Source organism: Arachis ipaensis, chromosome B6, assembly GCF_059453495.1.
Source record: "Arachis ipaensis isolate K30076 ecotype BB chromosome B6, ASM5945349v1, whole genome shotgun sequence".
Taxonomy (NCBI): Eukaryota; Viridiplantae; Streptophyta; class Magnoliopsida; order Fabales; family Fabaceae; genus Arachis; species Arachis ipaensis.
The window spans coordinates 21,518,023-21,540,499 of record NC_142441.1 but is presented as its reverse complement, the minus strand read 5'-3'; the positions used below and the strand labels follow the sequence as shown (position 1 = coordinate 21,540,499).

Sequence of the window (22,477 nt, the reverse complement as noted above, 5' to 3'; positions counted from 1 at the left end):
CCAAGTACCGTAAGCTTTGACAATATGCTGTTCTTTAGATCTAACAAGGTACTTGATAAACTGATAAATATACTCAACAGTTCTCTATATCAGTGAACTTCACACCGTATTTCTTGCTTCTTTGAATTTTTCTAGAGCAATGTACTAGCATCAGAAAACTCTCATCCTCACTTGCCATTGTGAAAATGCTCCTGTTCAACACAATGAGATTCACCGTGTATATATAGAATTTTCACTGAACATAAACCGTGCTAGAGTACCAAGGTTTATGTATAAAAATCTCCACTTCATAAACCGTGGCAGGGTTCCACGATTTATGTATAATTTTCTTTGTTCATAAACCGTGGTAGAATACCACCGTTTATGGTATAATTTTAAAACGTGGTAGGGTTCCACGAATTACATAAAACAGTAATAGGACACAAAAGTAAACAATTCTCAATTGTTGCAATTGGATAAACATTTTCTCCATTTATTTCATTTAGGTAAATTGCCCTAGTCTGATTAAATTCAATTTTAATTATTTTGAATATTAGTTTTGAAGTTGCAGAATTCGAATCAATTCGATTATCTAATTAGTTTAATTTTAATTAAAATAAATCAATAAAAGTTAATAATATATATAATTTTATCTTCTAATTGTAAAATCTTTCAAATAATAATTTTAAGCTTAAATTAATGATATATTATTTTTTTATTATTATATTATATATCTATTGTATTTAGAGATTTTTTTATTTTTTTAAATTTTATTTTCAATTGAAAATCTAATTAGTAATTACTCGATTCAATCTAACCCGAATTTAATTGTATCAGTTCATTTTTTTTTAATCTGAACCAATTCTGTCCGTGATCATCCCAATAACGTGTGTAACACAATTTGGGTTAAGCTAAACCCGGCCCATCAAAACGGGTCGGCGCTCCAGAACTTTTTATTTCCTCGTTTCTTGAATTAAAAAAAAAAAAAGAAAACTTGTTTCTTCATCCTGTTGGAGTGTTGGTTGTGATGAGTAGGGAGATCTGAGAAGAGAGAGAGAGAGAGAAAAGAATGGGGGCAACTCCTCACTCCAACGGGAACGGTTCAATATTGGATCAGGAAAATGGCACTCTATCATCCCCCGGCAGCGCCACCCACGCCATATCATCATCGGTGGACTTCGGGACGACAGAGGCGGTGGAGTACGTGCGCTCGCTGACGGACGTGGGGGCCATGACGCGGCTGCTGCATGAGTGCATCGCCCACCAGAGGGCCCTTGACGTCCAACTCGACGACCTCCTCTCCCAGCGCGGCGACCTCGACCGCCACCTCCTCCACCTCCAGCGCTCATCTGAGGTTCTCGATATTGTCAAGTCTGATTCAGACCACATGCTCTCTAACGTCTCCTCCACTTGCGACCTCGCCGATGACGTCAGCCGTAAGGTCCGGGAGCTCGACATCGCACAGTCGCGAGTCCGCTCCACGCTCCTCCGTATCGACGCCATCGTAGAGAGGGCCAACTGCCTCGACGGTGTCCACCGCGCTCTCGAAAACGAGGACTATGAGGCTGCTGCGAAGTACGTGCAGACGTTCCTCCAGATCGACTCTCAGTACAAGGATTCCGCCTCCGATCAGAGGGAGCGCTTGATGGGCGCCAAGAAGCAGCTCGAAGGGATCGTCCGGAAGAAGCTCTCCAACGCTGTGGACCAGCGTGACCACCCTTCCATTCTGAGGTTCATTCGGTTGTATACGCCGCTGGGTTTGGAGGAGGAGGGTTTGCAGGTTTACGTTGGGTACTTGAAGAAGGTGATTGCGATGCGCTCGAGGCTGGAATTTGAGCAGTTGGTGGAGTTGATGGAGCAGAATAGTGCCGGTGGCATCAATGCTGGTATGAATCAGAGCCCTGTTAACTTCGTTGGGTGTTTGACTAATTTGTTTAAGGACATTGTGTTGGCAATTGAAGAGAACAGTGAGATCTTGAGTAGTCTGTGTGGAGAGGATGGGATTGTGTATGCGATCTGTGAGCTCCAGGAGGAGTGTGATTCGAGGGGTTCTGTGATCTTGAAAAAGTATATGGAGTATAGGAAGTTGGCTAAGTTGTCCACTGAGATTAATGCTCAGAACAACAATTTGCTAGCTGTTGGAGGAAGCCCTGAGGGACCGGACCCGCGAGAGATTGAATTGTACTTGGAAGAGATCCTCTCGCTGATGCAGTTGGGTGAGGATTACACCGAGTTCATGATTTCCAAGATCAAAGGACTTACTTCTGTTGATCCTGAATTGGTCCCGCGTGCAACCAAGGCTTTCAGGAGTGGTAGTTTCAGCAAAGTGGCTCAGGATCTAACTGGGTTTTATGTGATTCTGGAGGGATTCTTCATGGTGGAAAATGTCAGGAAGGCTATCAGGATCGATGAACATGTACCTGACAGCCTTACCACTTCTATGGTAGACGATGTGTTTTATGTGTTGCAAAGTTGCTTAAGAAGGGCAATATCCACTGCTAATATCAGTTCTGTTGTGGCGGTTTTGAGTGGGGCCAGTAGTTTGTTGAGCAATGAATATCAGGAAGCCTTGCAACAGAAAACAAGAGAGCCGAACCTTGGTGCAAAGTTGTTCTTTGGTGGCGTTGGTGTGCAGAAGACTGGGACAGAAATTGCAACGTCTTTAAATAATATGGATGTTAGCAGTGAATATGTTTTGAAGCTCAAGCACGAAATTGAGGAACAATGTGCTGAGGTAATTGCAATATTTTAAGTACCTTATAGTTTACATTTCATCAAAGCAGTAAATTTGCTTGGTACATCCAGGTTTATCCATGGTTGTGCTCTATTTTACAGAGGAAGGCAATTTGATATTCTAGGGATTAGTCATACAAGAATTTGATTCTTATGAATTACAAAAACAATCATGATGAAAACCAATAGAGCAGTTGTTTCTAGCTGTGCACAGTAGCACATATGATCAAAATTATTGCTTCGAGTAATATTAAGAAATTAATCTTGGATGGATATAGAACAGCATCAATATTGAACTATACTATTCCCAGAATGGGGTGAAATATATATGGTCAATTTTTTTTAATCAACTTCAGGCTGGCGTAGCTAATACAGGCAGGTTATTTGAATTAGTAGATAATTTATTAAAGAATTGCTCTTAGTGTTCTTTGGAAATAGTATTCTGGATTATTTTCAGTTACAGGCCTATAACTTATATTTTTGGTGCCCATGTTCTTTTGAGAATCTTGTTTCACATTCTTTGACAGTGAGGACCCCGTAGAACTATGATTTATCTAACAATAAAATTCTCCCAGTTTCCTTCTGTTCTGTTTGTTCTTGTGTAGTTCGAACTGTGTTTCTTTGGTACTTATAGAGACTGATGTGATATCTAATTCTTGATGGGAAGTATCATTTTTACCATACATTGGACGGCAATTCTGCTAATTAAATGTGACACATATCTCTCTAGCTTCCACAAGACAGCCCCTTTCAGATGAAGGAACTTTATGGATCGATCAGAGTTACATTATTATTTTTCCAATTGGTCTTTAATATCTGGTATATGGTGCCATAATCTGTAATAGTATCAAAATGGCTCTCATGTGTAGTATTGCTTTGCCCAATATAATAATATAATCACTGTATAATTTTAGCATTAACTGACCGAATTACTTTTTGTAGGTTTTTCCTGCGCCAGCTGACCGAGAAAAGGTGAAATCTTGTTTGTCTGAGTTGGCAGATAGCAGCAATGCTTTCAAGCAAGCTCTGAATGCCGGTATTGAGCAACTTGTTGCAACCATTACGCCACGAATACGACCCGTATTAGACAGTGTAGGAACAATCAGCTATGAGCTTTCAGAGGCGGAGTATGCAGATAATGAGGTGAATGACCCTTGGGTTCAAAGACTTCTCCATGCTGTGGAGACAAATGTGGCATGGATGCAGCCATTGATGACTGTTAACAATTATGACACTTTTGTTCATTTGGTTATTGACTTCATTGTGAAAAGGCTTGAAGTCATTATGATGCAGAAGAGATTTAGTCAGCTTGGTGGCCTTCAGCTTGACAGAGATGCTAGAGCTCTTGTAAGCCATTTCAGCGTCATGACACAGAGAACTGTTAGAGACAAGTTTGCCCGTCTTACACAAATGGCAACCATTCTAAATTTAGAAAAAGTTTCTGAGATCTTAGATTTCTGGGGTGAGAACTCGGGACCTATGACTTGGAGATTAACTCCAGCAGAGGTTAGGCGTGTATTGGGTCTACGGGTTGATTTCAAGCCAGAAGCCATAGCTGCTCTTAAGTTGTGATACCAATCTATATGGTCTCTGCACATTCTTCTTTCCTTTAATTATTTTATTAAAAGAAAAATCTTCCAGATAAGTATTATATATTCATCCTTCCTGTTGTTAATTTTTACTGTTTGGGCTGGCTCTCAGTTATTTTATGTTGCTTGCATTACGTTGTTGTTGGCTTCATAAGGGAAAGACCGAAAGAGTGCAAGTATAATCAGTCTTTGTATGCAGAGCATGTTGTACAAAAGGTCATTATTCTTCATTGCTTACCGTCCAATTTTGAGATTAAATATGTTGTATCTTTTGTAAATCAATTTTCGAGAAGGAAATCTGTTGGATAACTTCCCATGCTTATAACCCATGTTAGTGTACTTGTACCTGTGTTGCCAATCTTTGTATAATTTGCTATTATTTTGTTCTGGTGATTCTGTCGCGTCAAGAATAGTAGCACTACAATTATTGACTATTTCCATTTTCCACGAAATCTCAACATATATTTAAAATTGCAGACACAGGAGATTGGTAATACGAAACTTAAATGAGTTTTAAGCATGATTTTCTTAACCTTTCCTTTGATAGAGGCTGCTGATGCCCATGTACATATAATGCTTATTTTATGCTGATCAGTGGCAGAGTCTTTTGCAATACTCACAAGTCATTAGAACATAAGGCAAGAAGCAGGGATTTAAAATGTTACAAGTAGTAAAAGTCTGAGAAATCTGCAAAAAAAAACAGGACAATCAAGCTTTCACACCAGTTTCACAAAGGGGGAAGTTCTGATCTAAACAACAAATCCTGCTTAGAAGGTAATACATTCTGTGAGCAACGTTTGAGTATTAATTTGACCTCTATTAAGTATATGAATTAGAGGAATATGCGTCCAAAACAAAAAATCACAAACAGATAGATGTCAGGATAAAAAAATAGTTTTAAAAAAAAAATTAGACATGAGCAGTCCCCTGGGTGAATTTTGGGTCCTCACATCTGTACTTGCCATCAGGGCCAATTCCAAAACCTTTTGGATCAGCGAAAACATTCTCTAGAAGCTGGCTGCGGGGTGGAAGGGGGCTCTCATCTGAATACTCAACAGCATCATCAAGGACCTCATCAATCTTTTTCTCTATGCTCTTCAATTCTTGTTCATTTGCTAATTTGTTCTCAATCATGTATTTTTTCAATGCAGATATCGGATCCCTAGCAGCATAGCGTGCCTTCTCAGCTGCCAAAGCATAAACATATCATGATAAACATGGGTTCAAAAGTGAATGTTACTAAGATACCATGAGAAATACATAATGGAATTGCTTACCAGGATCACGAAGCTCATCAGGATCAGCCAATGAGTGACCTCTAAATCTATAGGTCTCACATTCCACCAAAGTTGGTCCATCTCCTCTTCGGGCTCTTTCAATTGCCTCCTTTGCGACTTCCCTAACCTTCAAAACATCCATTCCATCTACATGAACCCCTGCCATTCCAAATGCTGGTCCTTTCTTCCATATCTCAGGATCTGAAGTTGCCCTCAGATGTGACATCCCAATAGCCCACAAATTATTCTCCACAACAAAAATAATTGGCAATTTCCACAAAGCTGCCATGTTAAGGCATTCATAGAACTGTCCATTGTTACAAGTTCCATCGCCAAAGAACGCCAGTGTCACGTGATCAGCACTTGCCTCTTTGAGCACCTCCCTCCTGTACTTGCTGGAGAATGCTGCTCCAGTTGCCACAGGAATACCTTCACCAATGAAAGCAAACCCACCAATCAAATTATGCTCCTTTGAGAACATGTGCATTGAGCCACCTTGTCCTCTGCAGCACCCTGTGGCCTTTCCAAAGAGCTCACTCATGACGGCACGTGCTGGTACGCCCTTACTCAGCGCATGAACATGGTCCCTGTAGGTGCTCACTACAGTGTCTTCCTTCTTTAGAAGCTTGATGAACCCAGTTGACACAGCTTCTTGGCCATTGTACAAGTGAACAAAACCGAACATTTTGCCTCTATAGTACATCTGTGCGCACATGTCCTCAAAGAATCTGCCTAATATCATGTCTTCATAGAGCTCCAAGCCTTCCTCTTTGGTAATGAGCTGCAACACAAATCCAAATAACTAAACAACAATCTCAAACATCTATTTCTAGAATCTGCAAGAAATGAGCTCTTCTTAACGTTTAATCAATCCCCAAAATCCATATCATCATGTTATGGAGTATCTCTACACGATTGAAAGAGCACAAATAAAAAAGAGAATTAAGCATCGAAAAGTTTTGTCCATTCTGTTTTTCAGAAGCCCATCACGCAGAATTGATGCAATGCTGGAAAGGGAGAGAAAACGAGGGAAAAGGGAGTACCATATTGGCGCTGGATTTGACCATTTTGCCGTTGGAAACATCGGTGACAGCGGCAGCAGGGGATCGGCGGCTGTGAGGAATAGCAAGCTTAAGGGGAGGGGTAGGATTGAAACGAAGGCTGTGTGGAGATCCAAGGAAAGATGGAGAACCTCTGAATCTGAATCTGAAGGGATCCGAAGACAATGACTTCTCATTGGATCTGATTCCGACAGGGACAGGACGAGGTTGAGCAAAGTTGGTTGCTGAGAAAGACATTATCGTAACTTCCAATGAAGAGAGAAAAATGTGTATTACGTTTTATTATTGTTATTATTAATTGGCTTATTATGTTAATGTAATTCAATCAGAAAAGAAAGGAGTAGGGGCGGAGGATACAAGGGAATAAGACAATAATCAGCGCCTTCACCTATCTATCTATTTAAGTATTTACTATTTATCAAAGAATGATGAACAAATCACCTTCACTTAACTCTCTCATTTCATACACAGGGAGAGGGAAAGAAGCCACATTCCAAATGCGACATGCAAGCCACCAAAACTCAACCAACTTTTCCTACAATTACTATCTTTACCTAATAATACTAGGTGATTGCTATGGTGCCTAAAAGTGTTTGCCTAACTTATCAAAAAAGGTTAAAAATTAATATTTAATTTTAAAAATATAAAAATAAATAATTATTAAATATTCAAATATTACTATAAAAAGTAAGTTAGGTAAAAGTTAGGCATCAAGTTATAGACACCATAGAATTCACCATAATACTATTCTTATATAATCATTAATCATTAAAACTAGCAAGTGGACCTGCGCGCTTACGCGCGGTGAAAAAAAAATTATGGCCTAAACTTTTATTTATAGGTATTTATATATATATATATATATATATATATATATATATATATATATTTTTAATTTTTATTCATTACATATTAGAAATTTAACAGTAGATTCAAATAATAAAGATTGATTATGATTTAGAAAAGAATGTATAATCAAGTATAAATTTTAATTATATAATATAAAACAAATGATTAATTATAGCAGCTCAATAATACAAATTTTTTTGTCCTATACGTATTGAAACCTTTATGAGAACTTTGTAAATCTAGAATATTGAAATATATTATTTGAGTGTAATTTGAATATTCAGCATTCATTTAAGAAAAAAAATGTTGAAGCACAAAATTAAAATTCAAAGAAAAAAATTTTGTTGTTTGAATCCAAGAATTGTATTTATTTATTTAAAGGCCTTGAAATTATAGTGTCAAAATTAATTTAATGTAGAAAAAAATTGAAAATGTTAGATAATAAACTAATATGGAAAATATTATTTGTACACTAAAATTAGCTACTAAAATCAGCCACCAATATATTTGTTTATAAATACATGTGTGATTTAATTTATTTTCAATGTGTATTTGTATTTTAACATGTGTTTTATACTAGTGGCTAACTTTGATAACTAATTTTAGTGTGTACACGTAGCATAACCCAATTAATATAAATGTAATTGTACAAAAATTATCTATAGTAACTTCATTGTGAATTATTGTTGTTCTAGATATAAGTTTTAATTTTGGCCCTGTAATAAAAAGTTAAGTTCATTTTCAAAAATGAAATTCTCTTACATACCGTACTCCATGAACTTGGATACCCATGATATATTGATATTTGTCTGCCTCTTTATTATTTAGTTTGCTTTATAAAAAAAAAAAAAAAGGAGTTATGTATGAGATTAATAAAGACAATAATATACTCTTTAATGTTCAAAATTTGAGTGACTAATGCACACTATACCTAAAATGTTAGTTAAACATGAGATGAAATCTTCAATTATTAAAATAATATCTTCCAAATTTACATTTTATATGTTAAAATCAATAAATCATTAATATTAAACTAAAAGCTAAAATAGTTATATTTGTAGCATTAACACATAACTTAGAAGCCTAGTGTAAATCAGTACATGAGTATGGGAGAGAAAATAATCTGCATCTTATACATAAATTTTAGAGGAAGTTACTGTTTATCCAAAAAATTATTAAAAATCAAATACAATTACTGATTATAAAATATTAATCCTTGGACTATCTCTCCCCGTTGAAAGCAAATGTTTTTGGGATTCTGATAGGACTTGTTTTGTTCTATTATTCTGGCAAACCTGCTGTAAAATATTAAATTAAATTGTAAAAAATATTTTAACAAATAAGGGTCCATAGCTCAGTGGTAGAGCATTTGACTGCAGATCAAGAGGTCACCGGTTCGAACCCGGTTGGGCCCTTTTTATTTCTTTTTCTATTTATTACCTTTTGTTTAATGAGTGTCGCAAAAAGACAAACTAAAAAATTATTAACTAGTAATTCTTTTTGGTAGGAAGCAATTATCAGCCGTCCTTATATACAAGGAAAAGGAATATAATTAGAGATGGTGTATGAACGACACCAATAGTTGAATCATATACGATATAAGAATGAGGACTTTTCAAGTTAAAATGGAGCAGAATTCATATTCATTTCGCGTGAAGAAACTCATGGTCGAGTATTAAGAGTATCGATACAAACTCCATATACAAGGAAACGGAATATAATCTTCTAGAGATGGTGTATGAACAACACCAACAGTTGAATCATATACGATATAATACACTGAAAACAAATCGTCTTCTGGACTTCTTGAATTTTAAGTTGGAGGTAGTTCTGGCAGAGAAAAGGAATATAATTAGAGATGGTGTATGAACGACACCAATAGTTGAATCATATACGATATAAGAATGAGGACTTTTCAAGTTAAAATGGAGCAGAATTCATATTCATTTCGCGTGAAGAAACTCATGGTCGAGTATTAAGAGTATCGATACAAACTCCATATACAAGGAAACGGAATATAATCTTCTAGAGATGGTGTATGAACAACACCAACAGTTGAATCATATACGATATAATACACTGAAAACAAATCGTCTTCTGGACTTCATGAATTTTAAGTTGGAGGTAGTTCTGGCAGAGAAAAGCAAACATGAAATTGGGATGAGAAACATTGCACTGAGAACCCAATAGGAGACGAAATGGATACCCAAACAGGTTCTTACTTACGATTCAGTTATAAAAATAAATCATCTTAAATAAAGGAAAACTCGGCACATCCTTTCGAGTCCAGCTTTTTACAGTAGTTGGCATATGGCTTGTGCAATCAACAGCTAAAGACTTCGTTATATTGCATGGCAACTTAAGAGCTGCTGCACACAAGAGGCATAGCTTGATTGTTAATTGAACATAATTCCAGATACACCACACTTCTTCATGTAAAATCAATAAACCAAATCTTAGCTACATCGATTACAAATCCCAAAACTCATGTTTCGTTTGATAATTTTAGCGCTCTACTAAATAAGTAGTTAAACACTTGACACTTCAGGACATTTTGATCCACACTTTTGCAAATGAAGCAATCAAGCAGATAAATAATAGCTTGCGGAGAACTGCAAATTATTGATTTAGGTTATACAGCCATGTTAACATAAAGGTGAATGCTATGGTGCCTAAAAGGTGGTGCCTATTTACTAAAAAAGATTAAAAGTTATTATTTAATTTAAAAGATATAAGAATAAATAATTTTTAAAAAATCAAAACTTACTACATTAAGTAAATTAAGCAAAATTTAGACATTAAATAAGTTAGGCAAAATTTAGGCAAAAACTCATAAGCACAATAGAATTGGCCAAACATAAAATGGGTCTGAACTCTGATCACATTCATGTCTACGGAAGATATAAACCATAAACGCAAACATTTCTACTGTCTGAAATCTCAAAATGGTCACACCCATATTTTCCAAAGTTCATACTTCATAGCACTAAAACTCATAAGGAGTCGCCAACGTATATAAATATAACCAACCCAAAATGGAAAAACTACAATATCCATAAGAATAATAAACCCTAGATAACACAAAAATTGACCGGACAGAGCCTCTAGTCAAATAAGCTGAATCCCATATCATCATCACTCTCTTCTTGGGGTTCTTCCTGTAAAATTGCAAGAAACAATAACGTATTAGAAAACCATAAGCTAGAACAACACCACCACCACCACAAATAATGAATTACCTTCTTCTTCTCCTCAGCTGCAGGAGCTGCTGCTGCACCACCACCACCACCGGCTGCGGCAACAGGGGCGGCAGCAACAGCAACTGGAGCCCCACCTCCTCCACCGCTGGCTATCAAATCCTCAACATTTCTTTTCTCAGCGAGTTTAGCGAATAAGCTGGGCCAGTATGACTCAACTGACACCTTGGCACTTTTCAACAAGGACGAGATATTTTCAGCCTAACAATAGATTAAGGAGATACACATCATCCTTGAACGAATTCATAATCATACCTACCAATCCAACTTACCCAAAACTTAAATTTACTCCAAATCAATTCAATCAAGCATCAATTAATCAACTGATAAAACGAAAATCAGATTATACCACATCCGATAACGTAATATAACTGAATAAATAATACCCTATTTCAATCAGCAAACAAGATGTTCATTATGAATCCCAACGACAAAGTACTCCAATTGATCCAATATATGCCAAGAAAACATAACCCTAGATCAATCAATTACAGAACACACGCACAGGTAGCCCTAAATTAAAGGATGAGGAAGGATACAGTGACAGGGAGTTTGTCGTCGTGAAGGATCATAACGGCGTAACTGCAAGCAGCCTCTGCAATCGACATTTTCACACTACAGAAGCAAAGAAGGAAACAAAAAAAAAGATTATATTCCGAAAACAAAAACAAGGCCTTCAGAACAAAAATGAAAATAGAATTGGTTTCGATGTATGGGATTGGAAAAAACCTTACCCGGATAAAAGGAAATTGGAGAAGGTAGAGTGAAGAGTGGTTTCTCTGCAACGAAAATTTGGTGCGCGCCGCAACGGTAATGCGATTCTAGGGTTTCGAGGGTTTATTAAATGCTATAACAGCAACCACCAATCGTTTATGCATTACATGGGCCTTTTGCAGTTTAGGCCTATTTCATATTTTTCACATTTCGTTTTACTAGGACAGCCCACCACAATTGGCCTAAAAATATCACAGATTTGTTTGTTTTTGTTTTTGCAATTTTTTCTCTAAGTCACTATATTTTGATATCCAAAAAGTCAAACACACAAGGCTCTAGAATTTGAGCAAACAATTCAAATTTTACTTTACCAAATTTTGCAAGTACTAGTTTTTTTTTTTGGTGACTTGCAAGTACTAGTTTGATGTCCTACACGGAACCTATTAATTTTTGTTTTAACTTTTAAGTGTTATTGTTAAGTATAATTTTTTGTCATATAATATTTTTTTGAGTAATATTATATGATCAATAAAATTTATTATTTTTTATTAATAAATAATTAATACTAAATTTTTTGAATATTAAATTTTAAATATTAAATATTAAATTTTAATAGTATAAAAATAAAGTACTAATCTAAAGTGTTGACTAATATTTTTGAGAAATATTAGAGAGTTATTAGAATTTATTGTTTTAGACCATCAGCTTATTTATCAATATTTAAAAATATAGAATAAAGTATATTATTGAATTACTATACTAAAGAAATTGAATTGATAACTAAGTAATAGCTAAAAATAAAAAATTTGATGGCCTTCTAATATTTTTTTTTGATAAAAATATTGGTTCTCTAATATTTTTTTATTTTTATTTTTTTGTATGTTTTTCTTTTCACTTAAAAATTATATGATGAAAAATTATACTTGAAAAGAAAAAGAAATTAAAAAGATTCTAATGAATAAATAAATCAATTAATCATTTAACAAGACATTAAAATTATTCAGTATAAGTATATGATATATCAGGATGAATATTAGAGTGTCACTAAAATTTATTATTTTTTGTCAATAATTAATTAAGTGTGGGTTAAAAATATATTGTTGGATTACTAGCTAAAAAGAATTAGATTGATAATTAAAAATATTGATAAAAAATAATAAATTTGATTCGTCTTCTAGTATTTTTTATATCACAGCTTGTCAGCTTGAAATCAATAAAGAATTACAGTAAGTTAGTCTATTGCCACCAAAGAAAACTTCAAAGGAGATTTTGTGAACTTTACTAAGCAAAGCAAAGTGATAAATTTGGAAGAGATTAAGAATACTACGCATAGCATATTGTGGGAACCATGTGTTGATGTGTACATGGGTCATGTTTATGAGCAACTCAGCTAGCAAACCATGCAGAATCTAAGGAGAGCAGGTCAACTAAGTACAAACTGAAACCTTTGTATGCATTCAGCATCCAACGTGCCGGCCTAGAAAACTAAAAAGTTTGCACTGCACAACTCATTTTGCAGATTTTAGAACATATACAATTACAGACATTTCTCTGCGCATGCCTTAATTAGTAGCAATTCATGAGATTCAGGACTCCGATAATATTAAATTAACAAGACCCTAGACGTTTATTTTTTTAGATATAGATAAAACTTTGATGTAATATTCAGTTATTAGATTGTGTAGTATTTTTTAAAATTATGACCATATTATCCAATAACTGAGTGTTATACAAAAAAAATTAGCCGACCCCTATAACCCTTTTTCTTTTTCCCTAATACTGATCATGCTCAAATAATCAATAATATAAATCAATAATAAAAATAATCTTTAGAAAGTTTATATATAAATCATACTGATAGTATAGTAAAGTTAATTTATTACCACGTGTCAAATTAGTTGCGCATTTAAAAATGATATATCTGCACTTTATTTAAACTAATAACAATGATAAGGAGTTAATAAAAGGATTAAATTTAACTCATATTTGAAAACTAAATTAACATATCAAAATTTTAAAGATCAAGTTAATTCATTTACGATATTTTAAAAATATTTTACATATTAAAATATATTAAATTTATTGTAAGTATAACAACCTATTGATTAAGATTAGGTATTCCAGAAATACTCTAATTGAAATAAATGAAGGAGGAGAGAGTGGTGAGAGTCGGGTAGAGTGTCTGGTGCACGAAATTGTGATCTCTGGTAATGGCTCCAAAGGTTTGGTGCTCTAATCTCAATTCATAATTTGTCACAACTTCGATACAACTAACCAGCAAGTGCACTGGGTCGTCCAAGTAATAAACCTTACGTGAGTAAAGGTCGATCCTACGGAGATTGTTGGTCTGAAGCAAGTTATGGTCACCTTGTAAATCTCAGTCAGGCGGATATAAAATAGTTATGGAGTTTTTGAAAATAAAATAAGGATAGAAATACTTATGTAAATCATTGGTGAGAATTTCAGATAAGCGCATAGAGATGCTTTCGTTCCTCTGAACCTCTGCTTTCCTGCTGTCTTCATCCAATCAGTCTTACTCCTTTCTATGGCTGGCTTTTTGTAAGGATGTCGCCGGTGCCAATGGCTACTTTCAATCCTCTCGGAAAAATGGTCCAAATGCTCTGTCACAGCACGGCTAATCGTCTGGAGGCATCACCCTTGTCGATGGCTGCATCCTATTCCTCTCTGTGAAAATGGTCCGATGCGCTGTCATTGCATGGCTAATCATCTTGGAGGTTCTTGGTCATACTGGAATAGAATTTACTATCCTTTTGCGTCTGTCACTACGCCCAACACGTGCGAGTTTGAAGTTCGTCACAGTCATTCAATCCCAGAGTCCTACTCGGAATACCACGGACAAGGTTTAGACTTTCCGGACTCTCATGAATGCCGCCATCAATCTAGCTTATACCACGAAGATTCTGATTAAGAGATCTAAGAGATACTCATTCAGTCGAAGGTAGAACGGAAGTGGTTGTCAAGCACGCGTTCATAGGGAATGATGATGATTGTCACGTTTATCACATTCAGGTTGAAGAGCGAATGAATATCTTAGAAGCGGAATAAGTTGAATTGAATAGAAAAATAGTAGTACTTTGCATTAATCTTTGAGGAACAGCAGAGCTCCACACCTTAATCTATGGAGTGTAGAAACTCTACCGTTTGAAAATACATAAGTGATAATGGAGTTCATTGGTCTCGGCCCCAGAGGGGAACCGGAGTAACCAAGACTCCTAAGACAATGATAAAAAGTTCTATTTATAATAAACTAGTCACTAGGATTTACAGAAGTAAGTAATTAATGCATAAATCCACTTCCGGGGTCCACTTGGTGTGTGCTTGGGCTGAGTTTGAAGTCTACACATGGAGAGGTCATTCTTGGAGTTGAACGCCAGCTTTTGTGCCATTTTGGGCGTTGAATTCCACTTTGCAACTTGTTTCTGGCGCTGGACGCCAGAATTGGGCAGAGAGCTGGCGTTGAACGCCAGTTTGCATCATCTAAACTTGGGCAAAGTATGGACTATTATATATTGCTGGAAAGCCCTGGATGTCTACTTTTCAACGCAATTGGAAGCGTGCCATTTTGAGTTCTGTAGCTCCAGAAAATCCATTTTGAGTGCAGGGAGGTCAGAATCCAACAGCATCAGCAGTCCTTCTTCAACCTCTGAATCTGATTTTTGCTCAAGTCCCTCAATTTCAGCTAGAAAATACCTGAAATCACAGAAAAATATACAAACTCATAGTAAAGTCCAGAAATGTGAATTTAACATAAAAACTAATGAAAACATCCCTAAAAGTAACTAGATTCTACTAAAAACATACTAAAAACAATGCCAAAAAGCGTATAAATTATCCGCTCATCAGTGTCCGAAGGCAAAATATGGTGAGAATTTCCTGATCAAGAAGATTAAGGGAGAGAGTGCGGAGAGGGTTGCATCAGGTGATAAGGAGGATTTTTAACAAGGTAGTTTTAGAGTGGCTTCAAAAATTTTATTCCGTGATAAGGTGGTCGGTTCCTCTAAATCCTTGGGGCTCACTAGGGTTGATGCCTTAGATGAAGATTCAATGGCGGTTATCACGGAGAAACAAGGTAGCCTAACGCCTCCAAAGATTAGGTTTTATGAGGAGGCTAGAAACACTCTATCTGAATCCTACAAAGAGGCCATCATGATTAAAGTTCTTGAAAAGCATTTCAGATATATGGCTTTGGTGCATAAACTTAAAGGTGCTTAAAGGAGGCTGTGAAGTCTTAGATGTTGGTTTTAATTACTTTTTAGTCAAATTTAATATCAAGAAGGATAAGGAGAAGGTATTATTAGAGGGTCCATGGATGACGTTAGGGCATTACATTGCGATCAAGCTATGGACTTCGAATTTTAAACTATGTGAGGCATCGTTTGGGGACACAATGGTTTGGATACGGATTGTAGGGTTGAGCATATGGTATTATCATGAAAAGGCCATGATGCGGATTACTTGGCTATAGGCAAACCTGTCAAGGAGAGGATATCGCAACCAAGTCGACAGAGAGGGAAAGTTTGCTAGGGCTTGTATACAAGTGAATTTGGGGTTGCCAGTTGTTCGGCGAGTGGTTGTTGACGACGTTGAATATAATGTGGAGTATGAATGTATGCCATTGATATGTAAGAAGTGTAACTGTTTCGGGAATATAGCAGGGGAATGTAGCACACACATGGTTCCTTTGGTGGCTGTAGATGTACAGGAAGGACCAGTTGTTCATGAGAGCCATCCGGTGAATCAGAATCAGTAGACTTTTTAATTTGGAATTGCATCCTTGATGCCGTGGTAGTAGTGGATTCTGCGAAGAAAATGCAGGTAACTACATTGCATGAAAAGGTAAATGTGAAGAAGCTGTTGGACAGAGAAGGGAGCTAGACTAAAATTGTTAGAAGGGGTAGAGAAAAATTTGGCTAGAAAACTAAGGCCCAAGCGGTGGCTAAAGACTTGACACCCCCCTTTTTGGACACCAGTTGCGAGAAGACTGGATTGAGTTGCGGGTTGCTTTCTTCTTCTCACCAAACTTCATCAAAGTCAAGGGGGAAGCTCAACGGCGTATCTGTAGCTGGGTCTTTGACTACTCCCCGCTCAAGAATGGCCACAAGAGACACAGACTAGCATCGCTGCAAAACTCGTCGACACACCAGAACAGTGACGACGCGGCGAAACAACAGCAACAGGGTAACATGCCGACAGTGGCTTCCGTTATAGTAGGGAGCATTCCTAAGCAGCTATTTGTGCCGAGAAGGTAAGGAACACGGGAGGTTGCTGGTCTTTCATCGGTTCACTAAGGGTCCACTGTGAGGTTGGTTCCATTTATGCCCATTTATTTTTATGGATCGTTTAGATACAAATTTCTTATCTTGGAATACTAGAGGGGCTTCTAACAAAATGGTCCAAGTGCATTGCAAAGAGTTAGTTCATAAATTTAGTCAAACTTTTTTTTATTCTTTATGAAACTCATGTGCCTTTTGAACAAATGAAACTCTTTTGGAGTAAACTTAGTTATCATGATATTGGGATTGTGGAAGCTAGAGGTCATAGTAGGAGAATCTGAGTGCTGTGCTCTAATTCTATGCTGACTATCAAAATGGTAGATATAGCTGACTAATGTATTAGTTTTGAAATCTCTATGGACAGTGGTTCTAGTTATTGTAGTGCTATATATGCTAATCCACATGTTCATAAGTGAATGGGTCTATGGAATGATTTGATCAGGATTTCCAATATAATTCAGGGTCCCTGAATTGTGTTTGGAAACTTTAATGAGATTTTGATGTAAAGTGAGGTTAGAGGGGGTGCTTTCAGTTAGGCTAGGACGGAGATTTTTGCAGAGACTCTGGCAAACTATTTTTGTTTGATATGGGGGTTATTGGAAGAAGTTTTACTTGGTACAGGAAGGTTAGAGGGGGTTTGCAGGTTGTGAAAAAGTTGGATAGAGCTATTGTTAATCAGGAGTGGCACATGTTGTTTTCTGAGTCTTATAATGAGATTTTGGGGCGTCTTCATTCTGATTACTGTCCTTTGCTTGCCAAATGTACATCGGCTGTGAAAGCCAAGAGAGGTTCGAGACCATTTAGATTCCAAGCTGCCTGGATGACTCATCCATTTTTAGCAATGTTATTTGTGCAGCTTGGAATAATTTAATTCTATTAATTTTTTGAATCATTTGGTTGAAGTTGAAAAATTCAACCATTGCAATGGAGGGAGTACGTTAAACAATTGAATTGTTTGGATGGTACAAACTAGAGTACTAACTCCGATTTATTATTTTATTATTTCTATTTAATTAACTGATCAACTTACTTTGCTTTGTTATCAAGCATTTTTTTGAATTTGATTTCAAAAGGGGTCCCTGATGTGGTTAGAAGTTTGATCGAGGTGCAGAAGGATGTTCTTATTTTCAATAAGAAAATCTTTGGTAATGTGTTTGTTAAAAAGAAGGAGTTGGAGAGGTAATTGAATGATGTTCAGATTTTTCTTGAGGGTATGGAGGATCCAAGGTTGAGGGTGAAAGAATAAGGTATTCATGATGAGCCAAATACTATCCTTCTCCAAGAAGAGCTTATGTGATATCAGAAATCGAGAGAGCAGTGGGTTCGGTATGGTGACAGGAGCACTAAGTTTTTTCACTTGCAAACGATCATCAGGCGAAAGCGAAACAAGATTCATGGACTATTTCTTGAAGATGAAACTTGGGCTACTGAGCCGTAGGAGCTAGAGAAAGAAACAAACTCCTTCTTCCAAAAGCTCTTTTCGACAAGAGAGAATATTGATCTAAATGCTATGGGAGAATTTTCCAGTCATTCCTTTAGTAATGAGGCCTATCAAAAGTTAGTTGAATCGATGGCGTTTGAAGAGGTAAAAAGGGCTGTAATGACCATGAATTCTTTCAAAACTCCGGGACCAAATGGTTTTCATGCCCTGTTTTATAAAAAATTTTGGAACTCTCTGAGCTATGATGTGCGAGGTTTAGTCAAGAGAGCCTTTAAGAGAGAGAATCTAAATGCTGCAATTTTTGAGACATACATTATTTTGATTCATAAAGTTGAAGCTCTTACTTCCTTAAGAGATTTTTGTCCCATCAGTTTATGTAATGTTCTTTACAAAATCATTACAAAAGTGCTGGTGAACAAGGTTAGATCCTTTCTTTCTGAAATCATTGGTCTGCTTTAGGGTGGTTTTATCCCGGGAAGAGGTATTATGGAGAACATCATGATTACAGAGAAATTTATGAGTTTCATGAAGAACACTAAGTCTAGGAAAGGAACAATGGCCTTTAAGATTGATTTGGAGAAGGCATATGATAGAGTGGACTAAAGATTTTTTGAAGCTTTGGTCCGGTTTGGCTTTCCGACAGCTACTATTCATCTTATTATGGCTTGTATGACATAATTTTCTTTGTCTATTTTATGGAATGATGAGAAACTCCAAAGTTTTAATCCCTAGAGGGGTTTGAGACAAGGGGTTCCCATGTTCCCTTATCTCTTTGTGCTTTGTATGGAGTGTTTTGCTTGTTTTATTGCCCATCGGGTTTCTCAATGTTCGTAGATACTGGTGTTAGTTTTTAGACATGGCCCAAAAATATCCCATTGATGTTTGCTGATGATCTACTGCTTTTCTGTAAAGCTACAAAAGCTCAGGTAGAGGAAGTTATGAAGTGCATGGACTTATTCTCCAAAGCATTAGGCCTGCAAGTGAATCTTATTAAGTCTAGGGCTCACTATTCAAAGAATCTTTCTGTGAGAAGGAAGGAGATGCTCTCAGGAGTCTCTAGTATTCATTTTTGTCCGTACTTGGGAAGGTACCTAGGGGCTAATATTGGGCATGAAAGGTCTTCTAGGAGGACGACTCAAAAAGTCATTGAGAAAATTCAGAACAAGCTTGCTAATTGGAAGGGGTGTCTGCGGAATAAGGCAGGAAGACTTTATTTGGTTAAGTGTGCATGTGAAAAAAATGATTCACTGATGCGATAGTTGTTATGGAAAGGCCATAATAATGGGAGAGGGTTACCAATGGTTAAGTAGGAAGTAACTATTACTCCCAAAAAGGCGGGTAGTTTGTGTGTAAGAGATACATACTGTGCTAATCTGGTGCTTCTTGACAAGTTGGTTTGGGATTGTTTTAACAATATAAACAATCTATGGGTGCAAATTGTGATGCAAAAATATAAATGATTTTGGTGGTAGTCATGGACAGAATACATCAGCCACTTGGAAGAACATTCTTAAAACATATGAAGCTCTTAAAGATGGGTTTAGGTAGAATGTAGGGGATGTATGTGCAGCAATCTATGTGGTATGATAAATGGACCCCATTTAGAAGACTTTGTGATCTTGTTCCCTATATTCACATATCTGAGTCGAAATTCGTAGTGACTGATTTGTGGCGTGATGGATCTTGGGTGGTAGATACGCTTGCTACGAAAATTTCTCTTGCAGTTAAGCAATTCATTTGTGGCCTTCCTTACCCAAATTCGCCAGATCTTAGTGGCCTGCAAGGGCAGAAGGGTACAATGCAAGAGAAGGTTACAGTTAGTTGTTGAAGCATAAAGTGAATTGGAAAGAAAATAGTGATTGGAGTTGGCTTTGGCATTTAAATCTTTTGAAAAAGATCAAATTCACTATGTGGCTTGAGCTTTATAACGCTCTCCCGACAGAGGCTTTCCGATTTAGGCGGCATCTAACTTGTTCGGATTTGTGCCAGAGATGCAATGCGACTCAGAAGATAATTGAATATTGCCTGCAGGACTGTGTTAAATTTTAGAGTCTTTGGCAAATGTTAGACCCTTGCTTTATTGGCTCGTTTGAAGGCACCTCCATTGAGACTTGGTTTAGAAAGGGCGTACTTAGTAATGAGGTTCTTTTTGGGGTCGGAGTCTAGTGATTATGGAGATATATGTGTAATGATGTTCTCAATGTTAGAAATCTTTGGATGGATCACAAGGTGGTTGCCCTTATTAGAAGCACTGTCATGGACTTGAGACTTTTTATGCACCGGTGTTCTTCCTTCAGCACCTTCAAGAATCACTAGTATTAGAAACTCCCAGTAAGTAAAAACTTTAAAGTTAATTGTGATGCAACTTTATTCCCTAATTTGAGTTTGGTTGGTTTTGGCTGTATTATTAAAGACTCTAATGGGTTGGATCTCAGACTGTTCTAGTAGTTCTCTTCTCTGGTCTATCACCAGATGTGAGTTTTTTGCAGTCTAGAGGGACTTGTCTTAGTCTAAGACTGTGGATTGAGAGACATTGTCTATGAAACGAATTGTTTAGATGTTTTGTACCTTTTACATAACTCTAGTGGTGGGTACACATCTTAAGTTGTTGATTTAGTTCACAAAATTCAAGAGATTTTATCAAGATTTTAATATGTTCAAATTGATTAAATAGCTAAAGAAACAAATAAAGCGACAAATTATAAGGCTAGATATAGAGCAAGAAGTAACCTATTTGTAAAATTGATTTGATGAGTCTAGTGATGTTCTCTAACAAATCATCAATTCTAATTTAAGATAAGTATTTGTTTTGATTTTCTCTTTTATTTAGACACTAAAAAAAAATTAAATTTATTGTAAGAATCCTCTTTGTGGAAAAAAAAAATTTCACCCAACGTAAGTTGCACCTAAACTGTGACAACACCATAGAACCTTGACTTCTAATTTACCATAGAAATTATTAGTACACGGAAAAAAATCCACAAAAACTTAAGGGTAACTTTTGAGTTAATCATGAGCAAGCAACCATAAGCGAGAGAAAAAAATTATTAAGGAAAGAAAGATTATATATCTGTCAAAGATCCAGACAAGCGGATCCGTCACATGACATGTAAAGTTTAAAAATGATGATTAAAGGCAAATTAACCCGTGAGGTTTTGCACTTTGGCTTTTAATTGCAAATCCTGCATGCAAGAATTCTCGATTAACATTATTATGCCATTGATTGTTATATTGGCCATCATGAATCCTTCTTCCTTCATAATAGCTACTTATTATTTCACATGTATATAGGTATATATAGAGAGAGAGCTAGTTATTGCTGGAGTACACATACACATGGCAGCTTGCTTTATGTAAAAAAAGATTAGAGCATGCTGTATGCTGAATAGATAAATGGCGAAGAAATAAGTATTGTGTTGATAGATAGTGAGATATTTATCTATTTAAAAGAATGTATCATTTTATTTTTGAGGAGTGTTAGGGGCCAGTAACTTTTGGTATTTGTAGCCATCAAATAGCCATCAATAATTATTTTAATGGTGTGAGATTGGTGTGAAATTTCATTCAATGGCTCACTTTTTCTTGCTAGTTACATGCTGGCTAGAATTTGAAGAAGTTGCTGGCCCCTAGATTTTTCCATTCAAGTTAGTCTTTAACTTTGATTTCATCACAGAACCGTTAATAGAATGCTGAAATAAATTGGTGGCGGTCACGCTGAACTTCTTAATAACTATTTAATGTGATAATTAAAACTTTTTTATTTTAATTTTTTTCTTATGAAGCGTTTAAAATTCAAATAGTAATTTTACTTAAAAATTTTAAAAATTTCTTAAGGAACAAATAATTAAAATAAAAAATATTAGTTATCACATCAAATAGTCTTTAAAAGCTTAATGTAGTAGTCCTCAATGTAATAGTCATCAATTTATTTGAGTACGTCATTAATAGTTCTATGATAAAAATAAAGTAAAAAACTCATTGACTTACGAATAACAAGTTAAAAAATGAAATTGAGTAAATTAAAATTTTTGAGATAAAATTAAAATGCTAATATAAGTTTAAAGATTAATTTAAATATTAATTTTTTTATCGTAGATATATTCCTCTTTATACTACATAAAAAAAATATTAAAAAATGATCAAAATTTATTATTTTTTATCATCAATTAGTTATCAATATTTAAAATATAAAAAAATATAGTTAAATTTTTAGACTAAAAAAACTTACTAAAAAAATTGAATTAATAACAAATAATAACTAAAAGATAATAAATTCTGATAAT

The 22,477-nt window shown here is 35.8% G+C and overlaps 3 protein-coding genes, 1 long non-coding RNA gene and 1 other non-coding gene across 5 annotated transcripts; 3 read left to right on the top strand and 2 right to left on the bottom strand.

The window, feature by feature from the left end:
- Positions 1-975: 975 nt before the first annotated feature.
- LOC107646123 (conserved oligomeric Golgi complex subunit 4) lies at positions 976-4,607 on the top strand. The gene is made up of 2 exons (XM_016350314.3): positions 976-2,713; positions 3,655-4,607. The coding sequence occupies exons 1-2, from the start codon at positions 1,049-1,051 to the stop codon at positions 4,282-4,284; spliced, it is 2,295 nt and encodes a 764-aa protein (XP_016205800.1). The 5' UTR covers positions 976-1,048; the 3' UTR covers positions 4,285-4,607.
- Positions 4,608-4,936: 329 nt separating this feature from the next.
- LOC148554850 (uncharacterized) lies at positions 4,937-7,086 on the top strand. The gene is made up of 2 exons (XR_015885725.1): positions 4,937-5,075; positions 5,453-7,086. It is a non-coding gene; the product is annotated as an uncharacterized LOC148554850 (long non-coding RNA).
- On the bottom strand, positions 5,004-7,159 carry LOC107646124 (pyruvate dehydrogenase E1 component subunit alpha-3, chloroplastic). Its single transcript, XM_016350315.3, has 3 exons — positions 6,622-7,159; positions 5,579-6,359; positions 5,004-5,488 (listed from the first exon to the last, which is right to left on the bottom strand). The coding sequence occupies exons 1-3, from the start codon at positions 6,874-6,876 to the stop codon at positions 5,211-5,213; spliced, it is 1,314 nt and encodes a 437-aa protein (XP_016205801.1). The 5' UTR covers positions 6,877-7,159; the 3' UTR covers positions 5,004-5,210.
- Positions 7,160-8,831: 1,672 nt separating this feature from the next.
- Positions 8,832-8,903, top strand: TRNAC-GCA (transfer RNA cysteine (anticodon GCA)). The gene has a single exon. It is a non-coding gene; the product is annotated as a tRNA-Cys (tRNA).
- Positions 8,904-10,351: 1,448 nt separating this feature from the next.
- Positions 10,352-11,632, bottom strand: LOC107646125 (large ribosomal subunit protein P1). Its single transcript, XM_016350316.3, has 4 exons — positions 11,480-11,632; positions 11,285-11,360; positions 10,728-10,946; positions 10,352-10,646 (listed from the first exon to the last, which is right to left on the bottom strand). Exons 2-4 carry the CDS (start codon positions 11,351-11,353, stop codon positions 10,593-10,595), a joined length of 342 nt encoding a protein of 113 aa, XP_016205802.1. The 5' UTR covers positions 11,354-11,360; positions 11,480-11,632; the 3' UTR covers positions 10,352-10,592.
- Positions 11,633-22,477: the final 10,845 nt, after the last annotated feature.